The sequence below is a fragment of the Malaclemys terrapin genome, chromosome 6 (assembly GCF_027887155.1).
Source record: "Malaclemys terrapin pileata isolate rMalTer1 chromosome 6, rMalTer1.hap1, whole genome shotgun sequence".
NCBI classification, from domain to species: Eukaryota; Metazoa; Chordata; order Testudines; family Emydidae; genus Malaclemys; species Malaclemys terrapin.
Window position 1 is genome coordinate 47,403,542 of NC_071510.1, and position 24,148 is coordinate 47,427,689.

At 41.1% G+C, this 24,148-nt stretch overlaps 1 protein-coding gene across 4 annotated transcripts in view; it reads left to right on the plus strand.

Annotated features, from left to right (window-relative positions):
* LOC128839339 (spindle assembly abnormal protein 6 homolog) overlaps window positions 1-24,148 on the plus strand; it is a 47,333-nt gene that overhangs the window by 16,370 nt on the left and 6,815 nt on the right. Inside the window, exons 4-15 of one of the 4 annotated variants that reach the window (XM_054032245.1) lie at window positions 519-623; window positions 2,812-2,983; window positions 4,264-4,341; window positions 4,488-4,607; window positions 4,975-5,166; window positions 11,843-12,037; window positions 13,210-13,275; window positions 13,924-14,013; window positions 14,099-14,278; window positions 14,593-14,674; window positions 15,597-15,721; window positions 23,094-23,246. In XM_054032245.1, the coding sequence (XP_053888220.1) occupies window positions 519-623; window positions 2,812-2,983; window positions 4,264-4,341; window positions 4,488-4,607; window positions 4,975-5,166; window positions 11,843-12,037; window positions 13,210-13,275; window positions 13,924-14,013; window positions 14,099-14,278; window positions 14,593-14,674; window positions 15,597-15,721; window positions 23,094-23,246 (1,558 nt within the window). The remainder of the gene's footprint in view (window positions 1-518; window positions 624-2,811; window positions 2,984-4,263; window positions 4,342-4,487; window positions 4,608-4,974; window positions 5,167-11,842; window positions 12,038-13,209; window positions 13,276-13,923; window positions 14,014-14,098; window positions 14,279-14,592; window positions 14,675-15,596; window positions 15,722-23,093; window positions 23,247-24,148) is intronic. The other 3 variants (XM_054032246.1, XM_054032247.1, XM_054032248.1) reach the window with 3 other exon arrangements.

Sequence of the window (24,148 nt, forward strand, 5' to 3'; positions counted from 1 at the left end):
TAGATACGCTGCCTAACAGAATGAATTCGGTTCTTTGAAAGTTCTGTTTTATGCTGTTAAAAATTAATTTTGTGAACTTTTGAGTTTTGTTCATGTAGTGTCTGAAGTTATGGTGCATATAGTATTGCTGTCTTTAGTAAAGTCAGTGTCTGGTGGCTTTTTACATAAGGGCGGGCATTGGTATTAAAAAAGAAATAAGATGCTTTTCTCTTAAACTGTTTTGTAGTAACTATCTTTGTGTGTGTTCTCAAAGATATGGCTGTCTCATTTACTATCCAGATCCTACTTTAATAGGAGGGAAGAAACTGAAACCTCCTAGTAAGAGAGTACAGAGGAAAAACTGCCCAACTAAGGGAAATTGCTAATGACAAAAAAAAAAAATGTTGTTTGAATAAAATAGAACTACCACCCAGATCTCATTTAGAAAAGCTAATATGTTTTTTAGACTGACAATGTTTCAGAATAAAGATTGTTTTCCCTTGACTGTTACCTTTGCCATCCTTTTGTTTCCTTTGCAGTTTAAAGAGCCAACAAGGATTGCTTGTAGATTTTTCAGCTTTTCCCCAGAAATTCATTGATTTGTTAGAACAATGCATTTTGGAACAAGGAAAACAAGTGCCTCGGTAAGGGCAGTTTCATTATTTTGATAGAATTTGGATTAGAAAGAAGCATTCAATAAATGGAAATTCTTACCTGAGGGAGCATTTCACTGCAACCCTCACAGTTGGTTGTATGGGTGCTTGGATAGCGTGGTGATGATGAGTAATGCCTTTACAAGTGCCAGCGATAGAGGTAGCCAGGGGAGCTGTTCATGTGGTTTTGTATTTGAAATGTTCCTTAACTCTGCTAAGAAAAAATGGTAGAGGAAGACCGCTTTGCTGTCCTGGTAATTTAAGAACTAAAATTCTTTCCCTGTCAACACCACCATTCTCCCCATCACTCAGGACTGCAATGTGGATATTGACTTGATTCCTCCATTGCCTCATATCCAGGCCATATCTAAATCTTGCCACTTCTTCCTCAGCTTTTCCAAGATTTCTCTTTCCATCCTCTCAAACAAATCTCTCATTCAGGCCCTCACTGTATGTCACTTTGCCTACTGCAACAACTTCCTCTCTGGTCTCCTTGAAATCCACATTGTCCCGGTCTGCTCCCTGCAAGATATTACAGCTAAGGCCATTTTCATTGCCTCTTGTTTTGATGATGTTACTGCCCACTTTCAACTCTTCCACTTTCTCCCCATTCACTGTTGAATCAGATTAAATCATCTAGTTACATCTTCAAAGTTCTACATAACTCTGCCCTCTCTTACTTGTTATCTGAGCTCCTCTCAGTTTGTGTGATTACCTGTTCTCAGCTTTGTGCGTAAGCATTTATGGGTATGTCTCCACTGCAATCAGGAGGTGTGATTATAGCATCAAAGCTAGCTCAACTAACAATAGCAGTGAAGGTGTGGCAGCATAGGCAGATGCATGAGCTAGTCCTGCCTGCCCGTGTCCATAGGTGAGTACTCAAGTACCATTGCCCGGGCTGCTGCTGCTTCATCGCTTTTGTTACTTGAGCTAACTTTAATGCTGTAATCACATTTCCCAGTTGGAGTGCAGACATACCCTGAATGCCATCTTTCATGGTGCCCTTATGCATTGTATCTTGGAACAGATGTTTGGGGAATATCTATCCTAGCCTTTTCAAATGCATTAGCTCCCTTGAGTTAACTGTAAAAAAGAACTGTGGTGTAGATGAGGCCTAAAGGCTTTTAGTCTTCATGTGTGTTAGCAGGTTGAGGTAAACACAAAGGGAGAATCTAGGTTTTACCTTGACCTGCTAGCATATGTTAAAACTACAATTGTCTTGTTTTTACTAGAATTTTACCTTGTTACCATGTGTTAATAAACACACAATACACCTTTATTCTAATGAAGACAAATCCTGAGGGGCTACAACATTGTACCCAGCACTATTATTATTGTGTTAAACTGTGTATGCTAGATGTTAAGTAGTGCATCAAATCATGTAAGCTAACTCAGTTTGGGGGGGGAGGGGAAAAACACGTTTTCCTTTAGTACAGTGCTTCTCAAAGTCGGGCCGCTGCTTGTTCAGGGAAAGCCCCTGGCGGTCTGGGCCAGTTTGTTTACCTGCCGCGTCAACAGGTTCAGCCGATCGCGGCTCCCACTGGCCGCGGTTCTCCGCTCGAGGCCAATGGGGTCTGCGGGAAGCAGCGCGGGCTGAGGGATGTGCTGGCCGCTCTTCCCGCAGCCCCCATTTGCCTGGAGCAGCGAACCATGGCCAGTGGGAGCCGCGATTGGCTGAACCTGTGGACGCGGCAGGTAAACAAACTGGCCCGGACCGCCAGGGGTTTTCCCTGATCAAGTGGCGGCCCGACTTTGAGAAGCACTGCTCTAGTTTATTTCTCATGTAGATAGAACAACTTTGTACTTCTTGTTCCTTGATTAGTGCAGCACATCTAGGGTCTGTCTGTACTGGAGAAAGCTGGGTCTAAAACTCATTTGAAAACACAGTTTAAAAATGGCTTTCTCATTACCAGATTTGAACATAATTTAGCTACCTGTCTAGACAGTCAACATTGTTGTTCAAATAATTTTCCTAATTGATGCGATTGTCCATTCTGGTGGCCAGAATGTTGAGAGCTGATCAAGAGGAGGCTCTTGGTTGAATTCTCAGATGTCTCAGTGTAGCTATAAAATAATGGTGGGAGAAGCCCAGGGAGACAGTGAAGTTTAAATGGCTGTAACCTTTTTAATTCAAGAGACTGTTGTTTTAAACACTTGTCTTTTGTTGGTGTGTTTATAGGTTTTTAATTCAACTTGTAACATCTTCCCCAGCACTGGATTGCATGCCTGCATGTTTAAATGTAGTGGAAACCAATCCATTCAAACATCTCACTCACTTGTCTCTAAAGCTTTTGGCAGGAAGTGACAGTGACATCAAGAAATATCTTGCCGTCTGCATTAAAAATTTAAAGGTTCGCTTTAAGTCTTTCTTTTATTAAGAAAAAACACAAACACTATCAATTAAAACCTTAATAGATCAGATAGAACAAGATGAGCCTTGAACCTTGGTACAATCCATGAAGGCTCATCCTTCCATGTAGAGCCCCATTGAATGGGTTTCCCAGTAGGGGTAATGGTCCACACATGCAAATCCGATTCCAAGATCAGGCACCAAATTAGAAGGATATTTAAAGCATATGATTAGTACACTGGCTAGCTCTTATTGCTAAGCTGGTGCTATGTGCATGTACCATATGTATAAGCAGTAACACCCAAGATGAGAATCAGGCTAACTCAAGTGACTTCAAGAGAGTTGCCGTTTGTTTGTTTGTTTTGTTACCAGTTTAAATTAGATGAAAATTGTGCCTAATGTCTTAGATGTATATAAATACAAGTTTTTATCTTGTTGTATATTTATGCTTGAAAATAATAAACAGTAACGTTAGAAAGTTTCCATTTAATAGGCCTGCCTGGTATAACTAGACTGCAGTGGTTTGAAAACTATACTATGAGAGGGAAAAACTAGAGATGCTGAATGTGTTAAACCTATAATTAGTTCAAAACTCCTTCCTGGATCTTAAGCTAATGAATTTCCCTCAACTCCCAATGAGGATAATTTGTAGCTAAAGGGAAGTTTGTGCTATGGGACAGAATTCCCTCCTCTCTAAATCTAGGCTGGCACAAGTAAGTCCTTTGCAGATGGTGTATATGCTGTTTGCTTCCTAAGGATATTTTCCCCCCACCCATCTGCTATTTTAAAATCTCTTAAGTGGAGTGTGACTCCAGTAACAGCTGAGTATAAATTTCAAACTATGATGAACAAGTGGGTTTGAAGTTAGGCAAAAGTATTCTGTTTCTAGAAGAAACAGAGAAATAAATACACAAGACCAGCAAATTTGCATGGAAAATAAAAAATATTTAAGTGCTTTAGAGATCTTCCTGTTTAAATCAAACCCATTACAATATTGTGAGCAAATTTCTTTCCTCCCTTCCTGCTTCCTCAATCATATAACTTACTGACATATTACTTACAATATTTGCTGTGTAGAAAGTGTAATGATTTTTTTTTTTTATTTTGCTAGTGGTTTGGAAGGAGACTTCCTAATTATTGTATACTGTCACCACTGATAGTAGTAATATGGTCATTTTACATATTGGTAAAGGTTCTTATTATAAAGGAAAAATCTAATTTTAGCGTGGACTGCTTAATAATTTATAATATAGTTTGTGGGGATTTGGTGTTTTTTAATAGATGGAAAACAGTATGTTGGAAGATAAGCTACACAGATCAGAAGAGGGACTTTCAAAAAGACTAACTGTAACACAGCAGGTAGGAAGCAGCCTTTATTTTAAACCAAACAAACCCTGAAAGTGTGGTGCTAAATCTATACCAAATTGACTTAAAAAAAAAAAAAAAAGTTACTGCTATACAAACAGAAATCAGCATGTGATATTTTTTTTTTTTTCTTTTTTCAGGCTTTGGCAGAAAAAAGTAAGGAACTGGATAAACTGCAAAATGAATGGACATCACAGACCACTTCATTGACTAACAAGTACTCCCGAGAAATCACAGCAGAAAAGGAGAAAGTGCTACGGGTAAGTAGAAATATAGGCATCTGGCTCAGGTAGAGCAGCACCAGAGTAACCTATAGATCGAATACTTCCAATCTATAGCATAGATATGCAAGAGTACTTCTTGGCAATCTGTTGAAGTAAATAGTCCCTCATCTAATAGCATCTTCTGGAAAAAAAAAAAAAAAAAAGACTCCCTGAACTCTACAGTGAAGGGGGAATGTATAAATGTTGAGTTTTAATATTGTTTGTATCTCTTGTGAGCCTGGTGTGCGTTTTTTCTTTAACTGTATTTAATTGAATTTTAAATTAATATATCTGTATGTAAAATCAGATGTTTGTCTGTATGCTGTATATATGCATGATTAATATCCTTGTCTTCCTGCTTAAGATTCAAGCACAGTACCAGCTTCAGCATGAACAGCAAAAGAAAGAGATGGAAGCAACTTGCAACAGAAAAGTACATCACTTAGAAACCAGGGTATCTGAATTTGAAACTATGAATAAGGATCTCACAGAGAAAAAATACAAGTCTGAATCTTCTATAAGGGAGCTGAAATCCAAATTTGCAGGACTTGAAGAGGTATAGTAAAAGTAGTGTAATAAATGGTATGCTTATTGGGGAATTGAAAGTTGTGTTACTGGTAACATTTTTGCCTTTAAAAATCAATTCACTTAATGAATTCCAGTAAATTTAAGTCTTTTTGTGTCAGATATTTAGCTGATGTAAATCAGCATAGCTTCACTTTAGTCATTGGAGCTCTGCCAGTTCACACCAGCTAAGGATCTGGCTCCTTATTTTGATACACTTAGGATGGGATATCCCAACCTTAAGATATTATTACAGCTTGCTCTAGAGTAGTTCTGGGAGCTCTACAAGACCTTTGTGTGTATGATGAGGAGGGGAGAATAAATAAAGCATATAAAATTGCTACATAAGTAGTTCTGACTTCAAATACAGTCTGTATTGAAATGTTTCCTCCAACCCAAACGTAACTGCTGTGTAATTATTGACCATAATTGTATGTTTATTTCTATTATGCAAATCTTTGCACTCTGGCTCAGGAAAATCTATTTGCATAAGCACTGTATAGCTGGATAATTGCTGAGGGTTATTCAGAAACAAACCCCTGCAAGGTAACTGGCTATTGCCCTCAGAATGCCCCATCCCTATACCTTTATCAAAGCTATTTGCCTAAACATTTACTCCTCTTTCTGTGCTATTGCTTCATATTAAATACAACTTAATTTAAGGAAGAGATTGCTTTTAATTAAGGAGGGAGGGAGATAAACCATTTGTGGGAACCAAAGGCTAACTCGGGGGAGAGGCTTTTAGGTTAAGCCAGGTCCTCAAAGGTTAGGGACCCACAATGCTTATTGAAAGATATGTGACTGTTTTTTTCTAAATTAAAATACTTAAATCAAATCAAGAGAACAATCACCAAAGCTAATATATTCTTACTAATATTCAACTAAAAATAAGTCAAATCAAACCCTTTAGTAGTACTATTGAATTTGGGTTAGATCAAATTTAATTCCAAAATAATCAGCTCTTATAAATTCTAGGAATGTTTGTTTAAAGTTTTCTGTGTTGCCATATAAGCTATTTCTCTAACACCTTTATTGAAGCATGGGGGAACGATAGGGTCTTATACTGTAGGAGTCATCCTTGCCATGTGTGTACAGTAACTCCTCACTTAAAGTTGTCCCAGTTAACGTTGTTTCATAACGTTGTTATGTTGCTGATCAATTAGGGAACATGCTCGTTTAAAGTTGTGCAATATTCCCTTATAACATTGTTTGGCAGCCGCCTGTTTTGTCCACTGCTTGCAGGAAGAGCAGCCCATTGGAGCTAGCTGGTGGGGGCTTGGAACCAGGGTGGACCAGCAGTCCCCCTTTCATCTCCCCGTTCCCCTAAGTTCCCAGTGCAGCAGCCGCCTAGCAGGCAGGGCCGGCTCTGGCTTTTTTGCTGCCCCAGGCAAAAAAAGCCTCCCGCTACCCCCCCTCCACCTCCCGGCGGGGAGCATGGCAGGGGAGGGCGCCAAGCCCAGCCGGGGCCCCGCTCTCCCGACCAGCTGGAGCGCCGGGGGGAGGGCGGCGAGCCCGGTCGTGGCCCCACTCTCGGGCCAGAGCGTTGTGCCGCCCCCTCCCCCCCCAGGTGCCGCCCCAAGCACATGCTTGGTGGGCTGGTGCCTGAAGCCGGCCCTGCCAGCAGGCTACCAGTGCCGGCAGTTTAGCTGTCCCTCCCCACCCCACTGCCACGTGCTGCTCCTGCCCTCTGCCTCGGGGCTGCTCCCGGGAGCCTCTTGCTTGCTGTGCGGAGAGGCAGGGGGCAGGGCTAATGTCAGGGTATCCCCCTCCCCCCCTACTCCTGCCCCCGGCTTACCCCTTCTCCATATAGAGCAGGGTGGGGACAGGACAGGGCTCAGGATGGAGAGAGCTTGCTGGCTGCAGCTGCTGTCTCAACTTCCTGATCTTTTTAAAGGCAATGTACTTAGAGTGATGTCAGTGTACTTAAAGGGGCAATGCACATCTCTCTCTCTCTCTCTCTCCCACACACAGGGTGTCTGTCTCTGTCTGCCATGCTGTCTCCCCTCCCTCCATTCGTGCTGCCTTGTAGAGTGTGAGGCCACATTAACAACAATGTGTTAACCCTTGAGGGCTCAGCCCAATGCTAGTTCATCATTTAGCAGTAAGGCATTACCTGGGAAATATCCCACCCTCTAACTTCACCACCTCAACCAAGCTTCACAATCATCATTGCTGTGTCCCAGTGTGTGTGTGTGTGTGTGTACACACGTATGTTTTTTGTCTGGTTGGAAAAAAAAAATCCCTGGAACCTAACGCTTTCTCCCCTCCCCCCCCTCCCCCCCTTACAGTCGCATTTTTCAGGAACCTAACTACAACGTTAAGTGAGGAGTTACTGTATATAAATGGATAGTTCAGAGGTATTCACTAGCCAGTGAGAATGAAGTGTTCATTTAGTAATAAACCTGAAGATGTTGCCTATTAACTTGGTAATAACCGTGGGCCAGAGCTCATACTTCAGTGACAAAAACCCATGGGCAGGGTACCAAAGGGAAGACAAAAATCTTTCTTTTGTTGAGAGAGGGGTCAGGGTTTCCACCCTACAAAATCAGCTACAGTAGCTGCTTGTAGGCTCACCTAATAAAGCAACGCCCAGAGCCTCGGACTCTGTGGATCTGAGTTTGCATGAGGTGAGTTTAAGGGTTAGTTTTTGAAAGGCTTCATGTAGATCAGGGCTGCAACACTCATGTGAGAGAGGACATCATTCCTGAAGTGCACATGTGTATATACCCAACATGCTTTCTGTCAGCTGAACTGGTCAGTGGCCTGTCAGCTGGCCATTTTGCTGACATTTACAAAAAAGCTAGAGGAAAACCTGGTGGTCTTGTAATACAGAACAAGAATGTTTGGGAAAGATTCTGAAAGTAAGTGACGTATGGTTACATTGTTGATGAACTGAAATTGTGTAGTTCATTCATATTAATGTGCAGTAAGGTATGAGCATGGCAGATAAGAGTTAGTTAATGGTGTGGGTGTTTTTTTGTGGAAGAGAATGAACAGGCATTAATGTTTTGTGGACCTTGCAGACCCTGATAGTGTCACTGCTAACTTTGCAAAAGGAATTCCCCTGAGCATGATCTCTGGTACCCTGGTGTAAAAAGAGATGGTCTCCAGCTGACTTAAAGTTTAATTTTTGTTCTTCTCAACAAAACTTTCAGATATGACCTGGCAAACTATTTGGGTGTCCCCCAAAAAACAAAAGACATGAGGGAGGGGGAAACTATTAAACTTTTCATTCCTCACAGTCCTTGGCAAAAACATTTTAAAAATCTAAATAGAATCTATCCTGCTACTATTTAAAATTAGATTGATCCCTGCCCAAGAGCTTATAATCACTGGATTTGTTCTGTAAAGTGCCTAGCAAAATTCTGAATTAATACTGAATTCAGTGCTTTCATGCAGTGTTACCTCTCATGTAGCAGTGCCCTGGTCAGCCATATTGTTAGGCAAGATAATCAGACTGACATTGAGTGTCTGAGTTATAGGCAGCAGCAGGAAAATTGGGTTTTATCTTCCCCATTTCTCTGGCATTGTTTCTAGAAACTTCTATTTGAAATGGATAGGGAAGAAATAGAGAAACCTGCCTATGTGAACACCTTCTCAACATCTGGCATTGGGATTCTCTTTTAAGGCCTGCCAAATATTTTTGACTCAATTCAGCAATAATTATTTTTTTGCATAGGTATAGTTTATTGAAGTCTAAATTGCAAATTTTATTACAACATGCTTGATCACTAAACATACCCGGTACAATCTTGATTGTCTAAATCTACTGTTCTTTATTACAGTAACAGAGTTTTAGATCATACCATCATCTTCTATTTATAATGAAAAGTCATTAAAGTTCCGATAATGTGTGCCCAAGTGATCTGGATAATCAAGGGTACTGTAAGGCTATGATGTTATTTCAATGATATAGGTGTGGCCGCTTCCACTATACACTTAGCAGTGAGAGTGAAACTTGGAGACCAGCTGCATCATTGCTGAACAGCAGCACTACATTGAATAGTGTCGCTGGAGAGGCTGTGGCCTTCCAGTCCCTAGAGCTCATGAGTGGAGTTGGGCAGGAAATGTTTCCTGTTCTGTGAAAGTTTTCACAACTTCGGAATTTTTTCCTTTTGCACATCAAGACAAAGTAGGGACCTTCCAATTTTTTTGCAAAAAATGAGTGAGATCTAGAGAGACCTACTTCAGAATAGCCAGGAGCCTGGTGGTTAGGGCACTCATGGGAGACCTGGGTTCAAGTCCCTGCTCTGTCTGATTTTGAAGTGACATGGGATGGAAAAACTACGCTGAGCCAGCCAGAGCAAGGACTTTCACCTAGGTCTCCCACATCCCAAATGAGTGCCCTAACCACAAGGCCATTGGTTATTCTGAGGAAGGTTGGTCTATCTGTCGCTTTTCCTGCCCCTTGCCTCCCAACCCTGAGCTATTGGCTGAGGTGGGTTTCTCTGGTTTTCACTCTAACTCCTTCCTGCTAAAAACTTGCATTTTCTAACCAGAGTGGTGGTGGTTTAAAAAATACCCAACTTCATAAGACCTGATTTAGTCTTGCATGATCCAAGCTTTGGAGAGCTCCATGCTGTATTGCAGGTAAAGGATATGCACAATCAGAAACCCATCACTGTTGTTAAGCCCTGGATCTCTTTAAGATAAGAGGGGTCACTAAGGAGAAGAAGATGGCAGGGCCCATTGTTATGTTCTTTGAATTAATTCTCTTTCCTCTGCTGAAATCCTCCTTTCATTGACAGATATTCAGCCTCCTTCTCCGACCTACCAACTTTCACGCGCCATGACACTGTTTGAGGCACCACATTTTTTACCTGCTAGTTAATCTAATTCTTTTAATGTAGTACTATCATTATATACCATTAGCAGTGGTAGTAGGCTTCCATTACAGTGAATTGAACAAGATGTTGTCTCTTTAGTTGTTATACATGCCATATGTACAATTATTCCTCTTCCATTATATTTTAATTGACCAGAGAGAGAGACACACTTGTTTGCAGTTAGTAAAAGGATTTTATTTTTTTTTTCTTTTCTTTTCACAAACATTTGCGTGTAGACAGGGTATTTTGCCGCCCCAAGCACAGCAGTCAGGCTGCCTTCGGCGGTGCACCTGTGGGAGGTCTGCTGGTAACGCAGATTTGGCGGCATGCCTGTGGGAGGTCCGCCAGTCCTGCGCCTTTGGCGTACCCGCCGCCGAATTGCCACCGAAACCATGGGACCAGCGGACCTCCCTCAGGCACGCCACCGAAGGCAGCCTGACTGCCGCCCTCATGGCGACCAGCAGGCCACCCCCTGCAGCTTGCTGCCCCAGGCACACACTTGATGCACTGGTGCCTGGAGCCGCCCCTGCATGTAGGAGGAGGTGGCCTAACCAAAGGCATATGACAAGATGGATGAGAATTATTCTGAAATCCGTACAGATGAACTTTCCCCGCTCCATTTGCATAACACAATACAGCCATAAAATGAACAGGTTACTCCATAATAAAAGAAGAATAATGAAAAAATCATTGGATTTGTTGAGAATAAAGTATAGTAACAGCAGGAAAACACAAACAAAACTGCACTGTGAACTGTTTGTGTGCAATTTTCTCTGACCTCTACTCTATGCCAATGGTCTCCATTAGCACAGTAGCAATATTGGTATGTTGCCCGTCTGATGTTTCGTTTCTTTCCTTGTCTTGTGAATAGAATTCTACAGTTATTTTTCACTTGTTCACGCAGAGATGTTGCAAGGGCTAGGTAGTATTGCTTTTGAGGCAAGGCCAAATGGTGCTTTTGTAAAAGTTTGCTTAAGAATCTACTAGACATTTTTTTAGTTCTATTATTGTGTAAAATATGATTACAAATTCCACAGACAAATGAAATCAAAACTATAGTAACTGTAATTTGCTTCAAGCATTGACACTCAGGTGTTCAATTTTTCAAAGACAAAATCATATAATTAGGTGAGGATCATTACATTATTCTTGCATCTTTATTATTAGTGCATTTGTATAACTGTTTAATTATTGTCAAGTATCAGAGGGGTAGCCGTGTTAGTCTGGATCTGTAAAAAGCAACAGAGTCCTGTGGCACCTTTAAGACTAACAGTTGTATTGGAACATAAGCTTTTGTGGGTGAATACCCACTTCGTCAGACGCATGTCATGTGTCTGACGAAGTGGGTATTTACCCATGAAAGCTTATGCTCCAATACATCAGTTAGCCTTAAAGGTGCCACAGGACTCTGTTTAATTATTGGTATTAATTGGCTAGCACCAAAGCATTCTAAGTGTTATACAAACATACAAGAAAACACTGTCCTTGCCTCAGACGCATTTACAATTGGTCTGTAAGTTATCATAAAAGTGTAAGGAGGTTTTTGTGAGGCTCCACACTGGACCAGAGTGATTTGCAGAGAAGCTAATAGCCTCTGAGGAAAATTTTGGCTAGAGAAGAATAGAAATATAATGAAGGTGAATCTGTCTAAAGGGCTAATCCCTTGGCTAGAGCTGACCAAGCTCATTGTAATTTTTCATTAGTTTTTCATCTACAATTCTCCAGTCCTCCCAGAGAACTGCTCAGCTGCTCATCCTAAAATTCTTCCATAACACTTTAATGTAAAGACTTCTATTGTGTTTTTTTTTTTTTCTATTTTTCCCCTGAATCTTCATTTGATAGGAGTATCAGAGGGCAAAACAAGAAGTTCTGTCCCTCCGAAGAGAAAATTCAACTCTTGACACAGAGTGCCATGAAAAGGAGAAACTCCTAAACCAGCTAAGAACACGGATTGCAGTCCTAGAACAAGAAGTGAAGGATAAAGAGCAAGTAGTAATAAGAAGCACAGATGTATGTGAAAGTGCACAGGAACACAAGGTTGGCAATAGCAACTCCTGGCTTGAAAGATGTTCCCTAGAAGTGTAAAACATGCACATCTTGAAGATTTCTTTAAATATTCCTTTAGAAAGTAAACCAGTTTTTGAAATGACGTGGTGTTAATGTGAGGATTATGGCTTAAAACAAAAAAATCTTCTTTTGTCAGGGTGTGTATGTTGGCATGGCTACACTATAAATTTAAGCTGACCTACGTTAGGTCAATTTACAGCAACTGCAGTGATTACTGAGGTGGTTCATGTCCACACTGCCTTTCTTCTGTCAGTGGTGCACATCCTCACTAGGAGCACTCTCACCGACTTAAGAGGGGCAATGTGGGGGGCTGAGAGTCAGGGCTTTCTGCTCTGTGTGCAGATCCCCGCCGGTAGCCTGGCTCCCTGCTCCCCTCTCTGCTTGGCTACCGCTCCCCACCGGGCTTCTTGGCTCACCGTTGGGAGTGGGGCAGCCGCACCAGGCTTCTCAGCTCTGTGCTCCCAGTGTGGGGGAGCCAGGGGCACGGGGGGCATCCAGGCTCTCACCAACCCGGACTCTGAGCATGGAGCTCCCCACCAGGTGCAGCTGTGCTCCCAGTAGGGGGCTGGGATGCCTGGAGTGGCTGCCCCATTCTTGGGGGGTGGGGGAAGGGAAGCCATGAAATTTAAAAGAATGATAGCTAATCGATGTAAGTAACGCACTTCATCGCCCTAACTACACCAACATAAGCCCTTTGCCTCTGGTGGAGGTGGAATTATGTTGGTGTAGTAGGGCACTTACATCAGTGGGAGCAAGGCTGTAGTGTGTACGCTGACATAAATAGGCCAATGTAAGCTGCCTTATGTTGACCTAATGCTCTAGTGTAGACCAGGCCTATGTGTGTGTATATACATAGATATAATTCTTTTCTTCCCCCTCGGCTCCCACCAATTTTTTTTAAACACCGTTTCCTTTAAATTTGAAACAGTCCAACGTGGCTACAGTCAAATTGGTTTGTTTAATTTTACTTTTTAAAACAATACATTAATGAATTCAGTGCTCATGAAAGAATTGATAGCCTTGGAAACTGAAGTCCTATTTACAGACCAGGCAGCAGCAGTGTACATTTCCCCATGCTGCCCTGCTTGTGTACATTAACCTTGAGATGGAAGATCTACTCTAAAGTGACTCTTCCTCACCAGGTCTTCCTTGCAAGTGCAACCTCTGGTCTCTTTCTACATCTGCCAGCAAGCATGACAGTTGTGATGGTACTTTCTGAGAGGGACAGTTCTCCACGAGGCCTATCAAGACAGCCTTCAGATGACCCTCCCTCTCGCGACCGCTTCCCACCCCCCCCCCCCTTTTTTTTTTTTTTTTTAAACACACACACTTTAACCAGCAGAGGCACCGACTTTCTAATTGGCCAGGTGGTGCTTGACCCCCCCCGCTCCACACCACTTCCTGCTGCTGCCCCCAAGTGCACCCCACCCTCGCTCCATCTCTTCCTGCTCCTCTCCTCCCCCCCGCGCCTTCTGCTTGCTGCTGAACAGCTAATCCTCGGTGGATGGGATGCAGTGGGAGGGAGGAAGGGGGAGGCGCTGGAAGGGAGATGGAGGAGCTGATTGGCAGGGCCCGCCAATGGGTGCTGAGCATCCACATTTCCCTGCCCCAACACCTCCCCGTTGGTGCTCCAGCCCCATACCACCCACAGAGTGGCACCTATGTTAACCAGATCTCCTTCACAGGCTGTCAAAGGTTGCCACTGAACAGGACTAATTTCAATTGGTGACCTAGAAATAAAATGCATACTCTCTCCCATTACTAATCCCTGGAGTCTTGCAGTCACCAGCACCACTAAATTTCAGCATTTGGTTATGTTGACATTGTCCTGTCATGAATACAAAACTATCTTTCAGAAAAAGTTGGAAGAATCTCTGGAGATGAAACAGCTTCAAATTGGAAAATTTGAAACCACTGTGAAGTCTATTTCTGAGGAACTTCTGAAAGTAAGACACTTATGAGCATTTATTAAATTTAATCGATGGGCAGGTTTGTTCACTTGGGTTTATTTATTTTTTTGGGTGTGGGTAGGCTAATGAAATTATCAAAAAGCTCCAGGGAGAGATGAAGAAACTAATGGAGAAGATGAAGTTAAAAAATGCAGTGACACTGCAACAAGAAAAAATATTAGGGGAAAAAGAGCAAACCCTTCAAAAGGAGAGATTGGAACTGCTTAATGTGAAACAGGCCCTTCAACAAAAAGAGGAAGAGGTAAGTGTCTGTGTGTATATATGTTGCATGGAAAAGTACAAAATATTTAATGTTTACGTACAGTATGCAAGCTTTACTACAATCTCCTGGAAGGCAGGTTGATAACCTGACTCTCCCCAACCCTTGTAATTGTCAGTGTGTGTTATTAGTATCATAATGACTGTTATGGGGGAAAATGTAGAAATAGAAAGGTTGGTATTGGTGTTGCTAAATGAGGAAGAATTGTACCAGTTTTAACTTTTTGTTTGTTTCTTTTGAAGACTAGATTGCTCAGATTAATGAATTATAGTAAATAATTTCATTACTGTTCCCAGGTCTTTAAGTTGCAAGAGCAGCTGGACATCACTGTTCAGAAATTGGAAGAAAGCAAACAGCTGCTGAAAACTAATGAGAATGGTAAGGAGAGTAAAGGCACCCTTTAGAATGATGATGTAAACTATCTAACTAAAACCTGTGCCTTATTAAAAACATTTTATATTCCATGGGCATTTTAGTTTTGCTACTTCTCCACTCTGTTATGAGTTGAAACCAATTTCAAGGGCAAAGTTTGATCTTTGAACTGGAAAAGGTGGGTATTGAATTTCTCTGTGTGCATATCGAGGCATGAGTCAAGTTCTGATTTGTTAAAATACTATAAAAATGGATTAACCATACTGAAGTCAGTAGAGTAACTGAGATCAGAATCTGGTACAAAACTTTTACTGTAAGACTGGTACAGTATATAGCTGTGTGGAAGAGGAAACAAAGAGTATTACAATTAATAAAACTTATATGTGCAAAGTCACATTAATGATGGTTGAATAACAACTCTGCCACTCCAACCCTGTCCAAGACCTAGGTATCAGGAAACAAAGAACATTGATTTCAATGGGAGTTGAAGGTGCTTACCACCTCACACTCAGTGCTCAGCACTGTAGGATGGGGTTCAATTGCATCCCCATTATATGTGGTGATAATCCCTAGAATTTCATTTAATTGACTTCTTTCAATCAACCTCAATTCAGCACTTAATATTGTAAATAACTTGTGTGCATGTTTAATATACAATATGATGGATGTTGTGACCAATGCATTTTGATTACTGTTGGCTTTCTGAAAATACATATGCTGTGTAATTCCATTTACAGTATATTGAAATTAGGTCAGTTGGCCTTGCTTGCATGTGTCCTCAAAGTTAAGGCATTAATTCATTGTCCTATCTGTAGTCCTCAGTTACTCTAATATACTTCCCTGTATTTTTGTATGAGACAAATCAGAAATCTGTTACATTTTATGTAGAGCTGAATGTTCATTTCGTGCATTTTTATTCTCCTTGTAGTAATTTCCTGGCTAAATAAACAACTGAATGAGAATAAAATTGCATCTATGCATGGGGCATCAGGTCACAGTGATATGCCATGTGCTGGAAGTGCCACCAATTCAGCAGCCTTGCAGAATGGCCTGGTAAGTATTTCTGCTGTACTACACTGAATTATGGTTGGGAAATCTTTTTGATTATTTATATGCACAAAACTACAATAAGTCTCCGATCTGAATGAAAACTGAACAAAGCCACACCGTTCTAAACATGCCCATCTCTCGCTCCTGGGGCAAGATGGTTGGCCCCGCCTGTAGCTGTTTGTTTTGCATTTTCTCAGCAGCACAAAGCCACTATAAACTGCTCTGAGGGCAGCTGAGGATTTCTTCTGAGTCACAAAGAGGATTTGTTGGGGGTTGAGTGGAGTATACAGTGCTCCTCTTGATTTCCAGTGCTAGCCATTTAAAGCAGCTTTTAAACAGCCCCCAGCATAGGTTAGGGCAGTTTCTTGGCCTCTCTCTTCCTCCTCCTCCCCCGTCCCCTATTAACTTTATGCCCTTTCTGCTCCCTGTCTTTCCAAACTTTCTGCTCCCAGTCTTTGTCAGCTGTGCTGAGTATCTATCCCTTGAGGTTCAGGTGAGCATGGGTGATGGTTGAGATCTGACTGGGAAGGAAAAACAATGTGCAGTGGTTGCATGTGAAATGTCTTCCATTTTAAAGGATTCTGGTAGAGTGAGAGCGAGTTCTACACTTAACCTGAGGGATATGGCTGTACTGGTTACCCCCTCTCAAAGTGGCCAAAACTATACAAGGGATACACTTTTTTATATTGTTTCAATGGACACAGGAGGAAATAATAAATTGGCTGGCCTCTTCTTCATTCAGCAGATGTACTGCCATATTAGAAACAGACATTATCCTGTCTGAGACTGCTGAACCCAGGACAGAGTTTTCCAGAAAGGTGTCCATTACTGGTATACATCTGGACAATGGAAATTGTCAGCAGTGCAGAAAATTTAGTGTTATCTTCATGCAGTTTCTTCCTGATGTTTTATTACTTCAGAATCAACAGCAAAAGATATGTAGCCTCTATCCAGTACATGTTGTCTCATAATGTAAACAAGAAAGGATTAAGAATTGTAAGTAAAATAGTCAATGGAGAAACATTAAATGAAGTCTGAGGTTGTGTAGTGCTTTCCACATTATACAAACACAGTAGGGAATATATATATCCAAATGATACTTGTCTGAAGAAAAGAGCTGTTCAGGAATTCTGAGGTGTAGAACAGATGGCACTAAACTGAAGCTGTGGATGATATTCAAAGCCGAAGAAAAAAATCTTAAGATGATATTGACAGGTGGTACAGAGGTGAAAATGCATCCCAGTGGCTCAGTGAAAAATGCAGCAGTGAAGAAATAGACTGATGTACTATGGAAAATTAGACCATGAGGACATGTTAACAAGCATTTCACTTCTTTCAGGACCATCTGGAACATGGCTTCTAACAAATGTAAAAAAGGAAAAATCAATATGATTGTTAATTCTAAGGGCTGGTTACCCTCACTCAGTCTCTGCATCCAGCTGACAAATCATTGAGTGAGTAGTACACAGCTGAAATAGAGGCACTGTGCTTTGTTAGATGGCTGACATAAGTTTGGCTCCAACCTTTAAAATGCCTCAGAAATAATGTGTAAATTTAAAAACTGTTGCCTTCAGAGTTCAGATTGAACATAATTTGTGAAGAATAATTTTTTTCTTTTAAATGGCAAAGGTAATATTGTGGCTATTATAAATGCAATACAGTAGAGCCAGATTGTAGAAAGAGATTGTTGTGTCCAGCCATGGTCCAGCTATATGTAACCACTTTTTACTAAGAGCTAGCTATTTTAATTTCCATCTCTGTTTCTCGAAAACACCCAAGCCAGTCTGAAACTTCTCCTGCATATCTTTGGCCCACCACTCGCTAATGTCAGACTGTTCAGAAGAGTTACTTCACCTTACAATTCTAGTAAATGGACAGGTTGGTTGGTTGGGATTTTTTGTATCCGTTTTAAAAAAAAAAATCTGTGGATGGGGAGACTTTAATTTACAACAAAACCCTTAAGGAGCTGCCCCAATGATCATCTGTTTGGAAAGTGTTGCCCTCATTTTCCTCAGTCCTGTTTGGCTTTTTAATTTGTTGATTTGTTCTGGGGATTTAAAATCTGCGTGACCCCTCCATTTCCAGAGTAGTGAGAGACAGATACTTTGGTTCTGCTGTCGTTTTAAAATTCTTCTCCATTCCTAACTTGCTGACAATCAGATGGGAGGTGAAGGACCCAACTCTAGGGATTCTCTGAATTTACTGAGTCCCTAGATTGCCATATACAGAGATCCATACTTAATTTGGTATTCTACAGCCATCAGAATGGAATTATGTTATCCCTTTAGGAATAGTGAACTGACTCCACTGCTGTGGAACCCAAGAAGATGGCTGGGGTGTTCATTGGCCAGGAGCCAAGCAAGCTAATTTTTTGTCAAAGAACAACTTAAGGAGTAGTTGCCATAATGGGTTCTTTTTACTAAGGATTTCAATATTACAATCACCCTGGATCTGAATTGAAGAAACCAAATTGCAATTTATGAATCTGTGTATCTCTCTAGCTAGATCACTACTGTCAAAATATTTGCAGGAAAATCATTTGGGTAAAACTCTTCAAGCTGTTCTCTTGATGACAGATACAGCTGTATGGCTCAATTATCTTTTATCCACTTAACATTTTTTGGTTGACAAGAATTTACTTTCTTGAAAATTAGGCTACATGGTGCTAGATGGGTTAAGACGCTTTGCAGGATGTGTGTGCACTAAGATGCCTCTGAAAATAAGTGAAATATTTTCTGAATAGGCAGTTGTATATAAAAATAAAGAACCTAGCGATGAGTAAAATTCCAAAAGAGTTCCATGATGATGTTGGGAGTCCCTAGATGATGCTATTATAGTTAGTCTAACAAGTCATGTTTAACTGTATAAGACTTTTTGGGTCTTGGGAAGGGGATGGGGGGAAATAACACTGTTCAGTGTGTGGTGTTTTAGTTTGTTATAAAAACCAGATTTGATTTGCTTCCTAAATCTTGTACAGAAATAATATGTTAGTCTGTAGGTAGCAGCTCTTTCCTATGTCATGAAAGCAAACCAGTCTATTAAACAAGGTAAAATTTTCAAGAGCTCTTAAGGAACTTAAGAGCAAAACCCCACTTTTGAAAATGGAACTTTGGCTCCTAACACAGTTTAAGCTCTTTTTTTTTTTTTCTTTCAAAATTTTACCCAAGTTGTCTAACTTCATAGTTTCAGAAAACCTGTAAGAACAGTGCATCTCTTTTTAAAAAAAAAAAAGAAAAAAAAACAGGTGGGGTAAGGCTGTCTAGAATAATTGGGAAAAGCATGAATAGTCTTAGGGAGAGGAAGAAATTTAAATAGTTGGTGGAGCGTCTTCTCAAGGTTCTCCTAAAATTCAAAGCTGAGGAGCAAAAATGCTAGTATATACTTGTTTGGAGAAGAAGAGGAGGTAGAGACATTTATAATACTTGGATGGATAGATCTGCTGAAGAGAAAAGCAAGCTAAGGGCATATTACAATAGGTTTTGAAACTCTCCAAAAGCTAACCCATTGTTAGTACTCCCTATGTTTTAAAACTAAACACAGGTTCCAGCTGAATCCATATAGTAATCTGAGAAAAAGTTAAAGTTCCTGGCTAAGGGCAGAGAAATTACGGACATGAGCAAAGTGATTTGGGATAGGATAATGTTTGTGACTGATTCACTAAAAGTTGTGAAAAGCTGATAAATCAGGAAGCTGAATAAAGCTTAGACAGTATAGAACACAAGAAAAGGCTGAAGCCCAGTTAAAATTTATTGCTAACCATTTTCAAACTTGGATCCCTAAATTCACATATGGACGTTTGTCAGTGGCTTGACTTTTCAGAGTTGCTGAGCATCCAGAACTCTCAGTTGAAGTCTACTGGAAACTCCCACTGTTCAGCACCTCTAAAAATCAAGCTATTTAGGTGTCCTGTATATAGATTTGTGTGCCTCACCTAAACTTGAAGATTTTAGCCCATATATAAAAGGAGACCGTATATGCAGTAATAATGCCTCACCATGTAATACCTGTAAAGCATCTGTGAACAATTAAAGCTCTTACCCTTCACACCTTTCATCCAGAAATAGTTTCATATTTGAGATAAGCCAATAGATGTTTCCTTTTTGTAGCATAACATACAAGTACAAGGAAAATGCAAAGATCTAAAACATGAACACAGATTTACTATCAGTGCTTGGTCTCAGAACATGCCTGATCTTAAATTGATCAGATTTCTTCATTTAAAAAAAAAAAGTGGGGGGGGGGGCAGCCAAAACACTTCCCAGTTCCAGTGGCATTTACCACCTGCTAAGCTACAAGATGTAATGACAGAATACGAAGATATATATTTAATGGAAGTTTCCTGAGAGGGTACGAATCTTGAAGTGCATCCTCCTATAAATCCCATGTTGCATACTATTCAAAAATCCCAGTTGCACTGCAAGACTGATTAGACAAAGAGTTTTGGAGATTGACAAATTGCCTCTCATTTTTTTTTTTTTTCAGAGGTAGATGATCATTTGTAGTGGGTAAACACCATAGAGATGATGGAAAAACCACTTGCAGTAGAACTGAAACTGTGCTGTGTTAATGCCATGTTGATTCAGGCAGTAGGGTTAGAAGATGACATGATGCCTGTGCATTTGATGACCTGATATGAGAAAAATCGAGAGCTGGCGTGCCTGTGGTTTAAATGTTTTGGATGGATAATCTGAATACTAGCAAATAAGACCAGACAGAGGAAGTTCATTGATAACCATGTTTAATAATCCACAATAGCGATGTAGAATCACCTGCTTACCCTATTCATTCATCCCAAGTAGTGTTTTGAAAAAAGTGGGGAAAACTATTGTCTGGCTACATGTGAATTATATATTGTAATTTTAAGCTATTGTGGAAAATATTAATTATGAAATAATGTATGAATCTCCTTCAGTCGCTGTAATGATGAATTAGTGTTTTGTTATGTTCTCTCAGCTGAGGGAATAGAGCCCAAAGCTGCAAAAGTGGCAGCGTGAAAGGAGGACAGCAGAGAACAGTGTTGAGCTTTAAAATTCCATGCATAGCTAGGGTTATGCAATATAGTTAGGCAAAGAGGTAAGCTTGGCACTACTGAAGCAAAGCTACCACAATCCTATGTGGTATTCATGATGGAATGTTCTCATACTAAAACTCAGGAAGATGATTTTTAATCCATTTGAGTCTTAATCAGAACCAATGTGTTTGTCCCCTCTCCCCCCAAATAAAAGATGCTTTTCTTTATTGGGAGGGTGATGCAAAACCTTTCACTAAACAAAGTTTTGATGGCTGAGTCCAGTTAACATTGTTGCTTAAATTACTGACACCTTCTGTCCTCCGCTCTCCAGTTGGTACCCAATGAATTCCGTGTTCTCCATCCCAACTGAGCTTCTTTCTGCTCATTCCCTGATCAGCCAAAGTACTGCATCATTGGGTCTGTCTGCTGTTTGTGTCCCGTTGCTGTCTTGGGTTGGAGGTGATACATTACACCTTTTGGGGCTTACATAATTTATAAGGAAGGCAAAGTCTGAACAGAGCAGCTTCTCTTAGGTCTGAAAAGTTGTACTAATGAAACTAAATCAATTTCAAAAGCTTTTTAATTCTGATATAGACTAAGCCCTTACTTTTGGGAAACAAGATAAAAGTAGGATGGGAATCTCTTAATACAAAGTCATGGCAAGGGATGTGCCAGATTTCTGTAGATTGACACAAGCTCCTCAACTAACCAACATTTTTAACTGAAAGCTTTCTCTTTTGTGGATGGTAATCTGAACACCTTTATCTTCTGTAAAAAAGTGAAAGTATGACATAATAAGCACTTGGAAAAAAGTCTTGTTATGGTGAAAGGCTGGGACTAAACTTACAAACGACAAGATTGTCTTTATTAAAAAAAAAAAAAAAGCGGTCACTGACATGTCCTTTATCTGGCTCAAAAATACCCTGTCCTCAAACTACTTTCAAACTCAGTTGACCTCTGGTAACATATCAGAAGATGTCTATGGCTGGCAGTGCTATTGATAGCCCCATGCTTTCATTTTACTATGAAGGGGACTCCTTTTTTCTAAAACTTTTGGTTCCCTCCATTGGGGAAAAGATGCACAGTGGAAGGGGCTTTTCCACCTTGAAAACATTAATAAAGGGTGGGCACCTTTTTTTGAGGTAAGGGGGAAAAGAGGGGCATTTGTTACAAATCTATTTGCTTAGTGTGTCTTTTTCTATTTAGCTTTCGCTTAGCAACAAAGCTTGTACTATGGACCTATAATGTTATATTTCTTGCTTAGCACATACTTAGACATTAAAAAAAGTATGTGGATGAAGGGTTTGAGTTTTTTGTTTTTGTTTGGATAAAACTGACCTTATTATACTTGAGACTTTTGTAGGAGTTCTATCAGAAAAATATCAAGACCACTTAAGCGTATTTGGGAGGTGTAGAGAGGTTAGCCGGGGCTCATCCCTCTCCAGGGTGGCAGGGAACCACACCACATCCCTTAGTCCTTGCACGGCCTCTTTGAGGAATCAGTCAAGCTGCAGGGGTCCTGGCTCAAGCAGTCCGGCAGGGGGCTGATCACACACAGGTAACAATTAATGGCTAATAAGCCCAGGCCTCGGGTCAGGGCGGGGCAGTAAAGAGTCCAAGGCTCAGGTCCTCAGGCAGGGGCTGAGCAAACACCGGTAAATAGCACACCCAGGCTTCAGGCTCTGAGCAGCCTGGGAGAGGGGGAGACTGCCACCCACGCATTGTGTGTGTGTGTGGGGGGACGGGGGACGCAGGCCCTCCCACTCCACTACGTCCCAGCCTGGGGCCCTAGCAGTGGCCAAAGTGCTGCTGCTGTCAGTGGGGATCCTGGCCGCAACACACTGATGTGAGTTCCAGCTGTGCTGTAGCCAGACCCGGGTTGGCTGCCCCCGGGCAACTTCCCAACATCCCCTCTGGAGGTACCTGGGTCAAGGTGGTATCTTTGGGGGGAGGCGGGGGTGTCAATCACCACTGGATCCTCGGGGTAGCTGGCGAGGGGTAGACTCAGTGACTCTCCCACACGCTGGTTCGCATCGAGTGTCAGCAGGTCAGGCCAGTCTCCAGGTCTGCCGTTGGTTGCTGGAGTCTCCCCGGCGGGAGCTGGGCCAAAGGTGTCTAGCCTCTCCAGTGGCTGCCTCTTGTGAGCTCTTGGGTTGAGTTCTTGTACTTCCTGTTCAGCCTCTGACTCTGTGGGGGACAGCCTTGGAGTGCCTGGCTTTGCCCACTTTGGTGTCCGGCGGAGCTCGTCCCTCTCCGGGGTACCGGGGAACCACACCGCCTCCCTACAGGAGGCTTGTTTGCTTTTGTCATATTTTACTTTAAACAGCCTTTTCTTCCACTTATTTTTGTTTGTTTCCCTTACAGCCTCGGTTTCTACTTTATAACAGTCCTTTCTCTGTCCCTGTGATGCCTCCACCAATTAGCACTGCTTCCCTTTCTAATAACTATAAAGGCTCTGTTCCTCTGCGAATGAGTATCCCATGTGCGGTCACCAGTGCTGCAAGATATAATCCACAGGCAGGCATATATACTTTTTTTATTTTTCACCTCCTTTGCACTATAATGTATTCTGCTGAAGTGTCCTAGTTTTTAACAGCTTAATTCTCCATTGTGATTTGCTTCTGGATAATGCACACCAGAACACTAATGTTAATGTGGAATGTTTTAACACTAATAACTGCATTAGAGAACTGGAACTGTGCTTAATGTAAATGTTGAAAAAATAGAACACTTTGAAATGGCCAATACTCTTATCTAAGTATTCCCCTCTGCCCAACAGTTTTGACTTTTGTCATTATGTTGTATTTATGACATATGTGTTAAGAAAACATTACTAACCATTTTTGACACATTATGCACACAGACTACAAGAGAGGAATTGGGTAAATGGTTTTGGAGGAAAGAGGGAAGAAGCATTTTTCTTAACCATTTTTGCTTATTTGTTCCTCCTGGAAAAATTAACTATGAGCCCAATTATATATCTGATAAAGCATTTTTTTTTCATTTTTCTAAAACTGTACAATAAATGGCCTTTATCTTGTAACTTTCACTGCCTCCCTACACTCTGCTCGCTAATCCATTTCTGCTAGGACCTACTACTTATATTCCAAATCTCTAGGCAGCTTTTAAGCAGTCTGGCCTTTTGTGAATTTAAAAAAAAAAAAAAAAAAAAAAAAGAATCTGGTACAAGAAATGTTCTCTCTATCCCCTCCCCAAGCAAAACTATCACTAGTCTGTGGCTCAACCCTGACTAAATCCATTCTTGTGCCTGATATCTCACAATTCATCAGAGCTAGAAATGTCTGTAGCCCACAAAAGAGCTGGGATCTCAGATCTTGTAATAGTATAAAGAATCTGTTCCTGGTTTCAGCCAGCTGCACTATATTGGGCCTTACAATTGCAACATTTGACATGTGGTA